Here is a 10144-nt window from a genome sequence, read left to right on the forward strand (position 1 = left end):
CACAGCTGATGTTAGAAAGCAAGGCCAACTGTTGCATCAGCTCTAGCAGTAACTCTTGAAGCTTCTGCTGAACTTGCCTTGTGGGAGTGGAGATATCAATTCCTACAGACAAATCTATGTTGCATCCTTTGAAGGTGGAGAAGAAAATTAAATTAGTCATCTATAGATACATGACCAAGCCCAGAAGATATCAGCCAAGCCTCCTGTGAAAGAAGAACCCCAGACAATCCACAGAAGTATAAGCTAAATAATAGTTATTTAATTTAGGGGATGGTTTGTTACACAGCAAAAGCTAACTGATACAATATATACTGTTTCATGCCTCTACACCTCTGCAGATCCTATTCCCTCTACCCAAAGTGTCCTTTCCCATTCCCTCTACCTCAATCTGGTTAACTCATACATGTCTAGCAGTTCACATGACCCCTTCCCTAAAGCTCTTTCTGACTCTCCCCAGCTCCTCAAGTTGAATTATCAAATGCCCCTGAGTGTCCATTGTTACTTTACTTGACCTTCTCTCCCACTAAACAAAAATTTCTTGATAGTAAAAACTATGTCATCTTACTTTTCTAGTGCTTAATACAGATGCTCATTAAATGTTTGACAAATGACTGAAGAAGGAACTATAAATGAGCCTTGAGTCTCTTTCAGCATAAGCTGTACTATTTCCTTTTCCCTTGGAAGTTTTTTTTTTTTTTTTTTGTCTTATTCATAACAAAATTTACTTAAAGTAATTTCACAATTTCAGATAGCAATATAAAAACAAACTTTGGCACTGCATCTGTTTCTTCTACCTGAAAACTTTTGTTTTAAGATTTGTCATTATTGTAATTAATACTATTTTAAATATTTCTTAAGGTACAACTTTTCGACATATTTATTGATGGATAACAAACATAGATGGACTTTATGTGTATTTTTTTCAATTACAGTTAACATTTAATATTATATTAGTTTCAGGTGTATGGCATAGTGGTGAGACATTTATGCAACTTATAAAAACTTTTAAACCCTCCTGGAAAAGTGAAGCTAGAATTTGAAGCCCCACTGATCTTTCAGGCTATACTCACCCACCCACTCACAGGTAAATAATAAGACTATCCACAAAATTATATTGAAAGAGGCAAAAGTTGATGGTCACAGAGGTACCTGGATTAGAATCTGAATAAATAACTTAAAATTTAATTTATCAACCATAAAAGTCCCACTATTATTTACTACTTCTGACAAGGAACATAACTTGGGACTCTCCCGAGCAAACCTGGCCATGTGGACATTTTCCCCTTAGATCAGCACGCATTGAAATATGTGGGCCAGGATGATAAAAACAAACCTGCAGATGTTGGGAGGGCAATTTTGAGGGAAATAGATAAATACTGGATCCTTCACCAGTGAAAAGGGTCATAAACAGTGGCTTAAAGTTTCTCAGGACCTAAGATCTGGGGCTGAGCCGTGGGTTTTCCGACCCCTAAATGTCATACTCTGTGACAAACATGTTTCTGGAGAAGAAGGAGAAAATGCTGCCTTCTCCTCCTTTCATATAATACATCTTGGTTTGGTTTTGATTTTTAAATCTCTAACCAAAATTTACCAAAAGGAGTTTTCACAGATATAAATCCCATTCCTATATCAGATCTAATTTCAGAAAAAAAGGAATTTCTCTCTTGCTATATGATATATTATTCCAACATTTTTAATTTATATTTTCCCCAGGGACATTTTTGGCTGGCTTTAATCTGTGATGCAAGGAGTATTTTTGTTCTCTGTTAATGGAAAGGGTTGAACCTTGCCAGATAACCTCTAAGGTCTTTATGATTCTAGAATCCTAAAATTAATTAGGTTCCAGCTATTATTAAAGTGTCCAGCTAATTTCATCAAAAAGTCAAAGATAAAGCTGTAGATAAATATAAAACCAAATTTATTACATGATACAAAATGAACTAAAAAGAGAAGCTGGAACCCTATATCTCTTTTCCTCCCCCTGATAATACCCAGGTGAATATGAACAAAAAAGGACTTTGATTCCTGAATCATAATCTGCATTTTAATAAGATCTCTAGGTGAGTCAAATGCATGTTAAAGTTTGAGAGGCTCTGTTATGCTCTACTCTACTACATATAACGAAAGGCAGTACAGAACAGTATTTGATACAGACTCTAGAACCAGAGTGCCTCAAGTTCAAATCTCAGCTTTGCTATTTGCTTGGGTCAAATAACCTGATTTTTTTCGTGGCTTGATTTTCTCATCCGTGAAATAGTATCTATTATGTGAGGATTCCATGTTTTAATATATGGAAACCATTGGAACAGCCTCTGGCACACACAGACACACACAGCACCATCTAAATATTAGCTATCTTGACTATAATGTGGTTGTGCTGTAGAATCTCACTCTCTGTGGGAAGGAGGTGGAGTCAATCATGAAAAGAGCAGAACAGACCCAGACAATTGAAAAGAGAAACCCTTATCGCTAGAACTTGCTGTTTTGGATAAAAGCTTGAGGAGATAAAATGGGATTGAGGATGATCTCAGCAATATGGAAGCAGACTGGCAACAAAGTAGAGAGACTCCAGTACAGAATACACATAGAACTACTGTCTGACTGATATTCTCTGCTTCTATTTCTCTTTCGATATGCCCAAATCTTCAGTAAACTGTGTTTACACATTCCAGTCTGGCTTCATCTATCTATAAGGAATAAAGGACTTTCTAGAAACAGAGTTCTGAGAAGGATCAGGCCTCTGGAGGCCAAGTGGTGACAGCCAGGGAACACTTAAAAGAATCCCCAGGGGAAGGTGAACCGCAGCACCTGAGGAGTTCAACCCAGTTGTCTTCCCCACATAGCTATCTTGCCTCCCTCTCCCAGCTAGAAGGATCAGCTTTATTTTATTAAGAGAGCCAACAGGGTCCTTAACACCTATAATGGGCCTGTGGATCAAATAACAAACCCTCTGTCACTCACCTTGCGGAATGCAGACCTTATAAAGAATTTCCTTCTCTAGATTCTGCAGGGACTCAAAATTTTCTTCATAGTACACTTTGTCCTGATCATTCGTAATCTCCAAAAGCTGAGAGTTTTTGGCTTCTCCCACCCCTATGGCAAAAATAATTATGCTTTTGTCCCTGAGGGCCTTGGCTGGTATGGCTACATTGTCCCTAGAGACACCATCAGTGATTACAATCAAATACTGATAAACACTGGGTCTCCCTCCTCTTGAACTGTCAAAAAAAGGCAGAGCGAAATTCAGAGCTTTCCCAGTGTAGGTGCCATCATTCATTTGCTGGACATTTGAGATGGCTCTGTGAATGTCCACCTTTGAAGAGTATTGGTTGAGCCTGAATTCTTCTTGGGGTGTTGAGCTGAACTGCAAAAGACCAATATGAATTTCATCAGCACCTATGTTAGATTGGTTCACCATCCTCTTCATGAATTCTTTCGTCTTCTCAAAGTCTTTTGAGGAGATGGATTCTGAACCATCTATCAGGAAGATAACATCGGCTTTCCTATTCTTACAGGCTGCGGGGGAAAAAGGAACAGAACAGAACATTCACTCAGAACCTGAAACCAATTAATCACAAGTCCCCAGAGATAGGCTGAGGTGGCATATACACAACATGAAAATATTTTTAAAGGGGGTGGGAAAGAAAGTCAATGAAATAAATTTTCTGTGACCCAGCACAAACCAGTCTCAAAAAAAGACACAGCTTTATGATAAAGGTACAAAATTCGACCAGCTTGGTTCATTCTAGGTCATGGTCACTCTGTGTCCAACACTTTTAGACCACTAAATCTATACCCCAAGAATGAAGCCAATTCACATAGATTAGATACTTATGCTTAGAGAGAGAGAGAGAAACAGAGAGAGATTGAAGAAAAAAATTCTTACTCTCTGAGGAGCAAATGTCTTGTACCACTTCTTGTTGGATGACCTTCAAGGAATCAAACTCATGCACGAAAAACATCTTGTCTTTAGCTATCTCCTTAAGCTCAATAGAATTAGCGTCTCTGACCCCAATAGCATAAATGATGACTCCGTCTCCCCTCAGTGTCTCTGCAGCCTCAGCCACGGGGTCTGCAGATTTACCGTCGGTGATGACTACAAGATACCAAGGCACATTGCTACGAGCAGTGTCTGCAAAGACCTGAGCCATGTGTCTCAAGGCCTGACCTGTCATGGTGCCACCTCCCCTCTGCTGGATGCCATCAATGGCTATTTTCAGCCTTGTCACACTGGGATACTGGCTGAGGATAAATTGACTATGAATTCCATCTGAGTACTGAATAACTCCAAACTGTACTCTGTCAGGCCCAATATAAAACATCTTTATCACTTCTTTCATGAACACCTTCATGTCAAGAAAATCGTCTTGTGTGATGCTGCCAGACCCATCAATAAGGAAGTAAATATCTGCCTTCTCGATGTGCACACAACCTAGGCAATAAGAAATAGCAACCCATTAGAAGAGAGGTGAGACAGCACATAGCCAAAGTTATTGATCCCGATACCCACCCATGCTCCCTCAGCACTCACTGTTCCTTTGAGAGCCAGCAGCTTACTACTGAAAGCATCTGTGACTCTGCCGAAGAATATTCTTTGGCCACGAGCACAATCAGTTTATACACAAGACAGGCCAGAATGTTTGAAAGTGAGTTTTGGGAGAGCCCCCAACCAATGATTGACAGGAGTCAGTGGATAAATACCCTAGCTTCCTTGCACTTTGGGTGGGACATCTCTGAGGTGAGATCTACATATTTTTCCCTTAGTCCCCAGCAGAACTGAGCCCCAGCTGCCTACGGCAATAACCTGCTCACTAACTCAGCCTGGTCAGCTACCTTCCCTTTCTGCCTCTCATCCCACTTCCCTATCAGTGTGCCCAGGGGTCACCTCCCAGATAAATCACTTGCATCCATATCCTTGTCTCAGAGTCTGTTTCTGGTGAATCTCACTTGAGACATGAAGTAAACATTGCTTGATATATCTCAAGTGGGGAAGTTGAGAACAAGCTAAAAGTAAAACATCAGAGCATATTTGAAGATACGAATTGTCTTAGTATCTGATATTCCTGCTTCCCATGCAAGTCACACTTTTTAAATATATGAGCAAAAGATTGGCACTTTTTAAATATCTGGGCAATTTCTGAAATTTAACTCAATTTAATTAACTTAAATAAATGTAAAACTGTTTTAAATGAGCCTTACTTAAATGAATCACTTTGTATTAAGGCCAAGAATCCATGGCTCTAATTTAGATCTTGTCTTCACCACTTACTAGCAGGCCTGTCCCTTTGCATCTCAATTTCCTAATCTGTAAAATAAAAATCTTAACACCTACTCAATGAGTTTATTGTGAGGATTAAATAAGATTATGGAAACATAGCAGAGCTGAGTATTAAAAATTCACTGTTGAGTTCGCCCAGTGTTTTATTTTTGCTACACAGCTGATCTCTCAAAAAGAATGAAACATAACTTTCCTCCTGCTCCCTTCAGATAGGGTGGCCCAGCCTTGTGTTATTAATCTCTGGATTCTCAGACCCAAGGAAGAATCAAGAGCCTTTTCATGTTCCCTGGCAGAAAGAGAAGTGGTCTGAGATGGGAGCTGGGCTCCCTTGCTCATGCCTTGATTTGGGATGACCTTGGTCCAGCCAATATGCGAGACATATTAACTTATACTAAAAAAAAAAAAAAGTATTTCTCGTATATGTGAATGAAATTCAAATTTAACTGGACATCTTGTATTTTATCTGGCAACCCTACTCTAGAGAGGCAGGCATCAGAAGGAGGTGTGGCTTAGAAGGGTGCAGAGAGGGATGTAAGTGTTTGGAGAATGGTGAGGAAATCATGGAAAAAGGCAGAAACTCCAACCTTGCTGGAACCCAGCACTCACTGGTGACAGGTAGAAGGCTAACCTGCGTCTGAGAAAAGGACCGCTGTGTAAGAAGGGGCATCTCTTGTAGCCAGCCCCATGCAGCGGTAGCCCAAAGAGGCTCCACTGCAGCCCAGGGCCTTTGCACTGTCCAGAGGAGCCAAGAGCCCTGAATACGTCTGGCATTACATATTTTTGCCAATCTTGGCAAATGAAGATTTGGGGGGTGGAGGAGAAAGATATTTCTTACAGTATGGCTACTGTTAATTAGCCACATCTATAACATAAATGAAGTGCTTCGCAGAATCTCTGATACATAGCAGATGACCAATAAATGGTGGATTTTATGATCATTATGATCAGCCAGGACAAGATTCTGGTAAAAATGTCCCAACTTCTATTTACCTCTAAGATACCCACAACCCCAACTCCTCTACACTTTGGGCTGATTTTTCTGATTCCAGGTTTCTTTGTAGTTGCTATGCAGTCTGGGAAAAAAACAACTCTCAACACTTTATACTGTTTGTGACTTAGGAGAGAAAAGTAGCCTTCTTGCCTTTCCTGTGGAGTATAGGCAAGAAGTACACAAGAAAATGAAATTCATATTGAATGATTTCTTCATTCCCCAGGAGAAAGGGACTAAAAATTCAGACCAAAGATAAAAATAGGAATTTATTTAGATATTTTAAATCTCTAGGCCTCAGCACATAATCAAGAAATTATGAGATCATTTAGTGATTGATTTAAAAAAAAAAAAAAGCAGTCATTTCTCCCTGAAGATATTATCAGAGCTTTGAATTTTTAAGTTAATAATCAACATTTCAAGTTGTCACCTTCTTTCTATAATTCTGATTTGAATCTAGAAAATACCGCATGGGTGGACAAAAATAGATAAGTAGACGGACAGACACAGAGATATTTATAACAGCCAGTAAGTGGGAAATTTGAGATTTAAAGTTCAGGCAGTTTGACTCCAAGGTACATATATTTAACTGCTATGTTTTTTCTGGTGTGTGTGTGTGTGTGTGTGTTTTAACTGCATATACCATAGGAGCTCTCCTAACCAACCTCCTCTTAAGTGGCTCCCTAGATAAAAAAAGCAATACTCCCACAATGCATTGAGTGCTCTCACCCTAGAGGCCCCCCAGTTGAACACTACACAGTTCTGCTTCATGCAGTGGAAGAATAAGCTTACCAAGAGCAATGTGGGTTTGTCCCCAGAGTGTTTATGGCAGTTTTGTATTATAATTATACAATAAATCAAATATTGTGCAAATCACTAGGATGTAAGTGTGAATAAAGGAGGTTTGTTGAATCTACGAAAACCATGTTTACTGCTTAGAAAATCCAAAAAAGGCAAGCTGTTATAAAAAGAAATTGTTGGTGTACTAGATAGCACTACAAAAGATTGAATTTTTTGAGATCATAAACATCAAAAGTGGCTAAGTTATCTCTTTAGTTTAAAGAAACTGGAGTCTACAGTCATGCCACCCTGAATAAGCCCAATCCCGTGTGATCTCAGAAGCTAAGCAGAGTTGGGCCTGGTTAGTACTTGGATGAGAGACCACCTAGGAAGACCGGGTGCTGTAGGCATAAAAAAAGATAAGAGATTGTAAGCTGACAAGGTCCTTGCAATCAGTGAGGTCAACGAAGGGCTGCCTTGCCTAAAAAAAAAAGTTAAAATACAAAATAAAAATAAAGAAACTGGAAATTATAGAAAATATACTATTGGATGATTGATGAAAAAAATACACAGAATTCCAATCAGCATGGCTCGTATTCAAAGTTTTGGCCTTATACCAAAGATTAGAAAATTAATGTTCATTTATTATGTTTTAAGATAAATTTTTTAAAATTTCAAGCATGTTGTATCCTTTTAGAAATAATTATCTGCTTTAAGTGACTTCAGATTTTGTCAATCTATACTGATGTTCCTCCTAGGGTTTCTACTGTAAATATACATATATTTTCATCAACTTGTTAAAAGAGATGAAAGGTAAGATAGAGGAAGGAATGTTCATTTTTCACTTCATATTCTTCTGCAGTATTTGGAATCAAGACAAATGATTTTGATTTTAGAAGATTTGTATTTCTGTTTTTTAATGAATTGATTTTAAAATCTTTTCTTGGATGGTGGGGGAGGGTACAGGAGGTGGCTATACGGAGCAAGCAGAGTAAAGATTTTTTTAAAAAAAGATCAGATTTGGAAAAGGTCCTACCTTCTTGTAGGGTATAGCCCACCCCAGTAACGAAGGTCCTTCTGCCCACAATCTCGGGGCAGACCTGGTTCTTAATCTTGCTTTTCACAATGAAGAGTTGCAAAAAGGATTCCAGGGGGATGACATGCTTCCAAGGAGGATACGATGCTATCTTTTCCAGGTCCTCACTCTCTGAGGCAAGCTGGGTGCCCACTGCATAGATAGTAACCCCTGCCCTGCGGAGGAGAGAAGCCAGCCTGGACACATTGTCTTGGGAGAAGCCTTCCGTGATGACCACAGCTATCTGCTGCACACCTTGCTTGGACCGGCTGCCCTTCTCCTGAATGAAAACCTCATTCCTTAGGAAATCCAAAGCAGCACCAGTCTTGGTCCTTCCTCTTCTTTCCCGGTAGGTTAATTTGTCCAAATGATCCAAGATTTCGGCTGGATTCCGAAATGTATCCAGTGAAAACTCAAGTTGTGGCTCCTCACTGTAAAAGACCAAGCCAATTCTCACAACATCTGGACGAGTGCTTAGAGAGCTGACAGTGGTCTTTAAGAAATTGACAACTTGTTGGAAATTAGATTGCTTAACCCTGCTAAATTCTTCAATGAGGAACACTAAGTCGGCAGGGATAGCAGTTGGACATGCTATAAACAAAGACAAGAAGAAGGGCTTTAGCATGAGAACAGAGTTATAAAGACAACACTTATTTTATATATAAAAATTGTATTACGCTATATTTTTATATACTGTAATACTTAGAATTACAAAGTGTAATAATACATATTATACTATGTTAATGCATTTTAGAATTTAGGGGAAGCCTTTATGAACAAAATTTGGCACGATGGTCAAAGAATATCACAGGGTTCATTCATACCTGTCTCAAAATGTTTTACATGAAAGAATATCCTCACCTGCAAAATATGTAAATATATGTATTTCTACAAGAAAGTGCTTTAAGATCATTTTTCAATTCATCTAAATCCATTAGAAGCGTCTGAGTCTTGCTTGACTAGTTTTTTCTTCATTTTTCTAATTTCAGGAAACCCTAGGTCAAATTCTCTATTATGGGCCTAAAACCTTGATTTAATCATTTTTCCTTTGTCTTGGTAAAAGATTAAACTGTGACTCTTAACTTGTGTGCCTTTCTCTGATAAATTTCAGGTCATTTCAAGAGGCAACAGGAAATATTGCAAGTTTCTATCAAAAATCTGTTCAAAAATTAGTCTAAATGGCTGTTTTATTTTGCTATGAAAGAATCTTCCCTTTAACCTGCCTCAAATGGGGTAATGGAGTTATGACTGCATTAAACTCCCTTCTAAGAGGAGCCAAACAACTCTCCTCCAATTTAAGGCAGTACCTAATATAGGGAAACCCACTGCGTCTACATATCAAAAAAGTCTAAATCTGCTTGGATGTATGAAAAAAAAAATCTCCTTAGCAGAGAACCAAAATCACATATGCAGGAGGCTGAAATTAGTGTGTAGACAACAGAATATTGTGAAACAAAGTTTGGAGAAGAGAATATTGAAACAACAGAATAACCTTTTGACTTATCTTTGGTCTTGGTGCCCTAAAATTTCCCCTTGTCTTTTTTTATAAAGAACCAAAAATCAATCCTAGATTTAAAGAGAGGGTGTTGCCCCCGATTTTGCTAAGTCTAAAACACCTTCTCTAGAAACTACAAACATCTTTGACGTCTCCCTTCCTTCACTGGTTGTCATCAAGATTACTCACCTTTCCTCATTATCAGAGCTACCATTGGCTAGACTCAGGTATCCTCCCCATGTGGACAGATTACAGCTCAGTCTCAAAGTCTTTCTGTGTCTAAGATGTCACGTGGAGTCCAGCCTGCTCACCGAAGGCTTCCTTAAAAGCCATTTTGATAGTCTTTTTCCTGCTTAAAAGCCTACTGTTACTTGCCAGTGCCTTTGGGACCCCATGATCAGGGTCCATCCTACCTAACCCAATTCATCCCTCACTACTTCTAGACCCTCCTCCCAATTCCAATTGACTCCATTTTTCACCTTCTACATTCATCATTCCCCTTTCCACACCCTTACTCATGCTCTTTCC

At 38.9% G+C, this 10144-nt stretch overlaps 1 protein-coding gene and 1 pseudogene across 1 annotated transcript in view; one reads left to right on the forward strand and one right to left on the reverse strand.

Annotated features, from left to right (window-relative positions):
* LOC102883890 (collagen alpha-4(VI) chain-like) overlaps nucleotides 1-10144 on the reverse strand; it is an 85367-nt gene that overhangs the window by 64743 nt on the left and 10480 nt on the right. Inside the window, 4 exon segments of the mRNA XM_025043654.1 lie at nucleotides 1-126; nucleotides 2962-3516; nucleotides 3887-4432; nucleotides 8083-8718. The exon segment at nucleotides 1-126 is cut by the window's left edge and continues 200 nt beyond it. Coding sequence (XP_024899422.1) covers nucleotides 1-126; nucleotides 2962-3516; nucleotides 3887-4432; nucleotides 8083-8718 — 1863 coding nt within the window.
* LOC112475965 lies at nucleotides 7338-7456 on the forward strand (annotated as a pseudogene).

The sequence above is a fragment of the Pteropus alecto genome, unplaced genomic scaffold, assembly GCF_000325575.1.
Source record: "Pteropus alecto unplaced genomic scaffold, ASM32557v1 scaffold92, whole genome shotgun sequence".
NCBI classification, from domain to species: domain Eukaryota; kingdom Metazoa; phylum Chordata; class Mammalia; order Chiroptera; family Pteropodidae; genus Pteropus; species Pteropus alecto.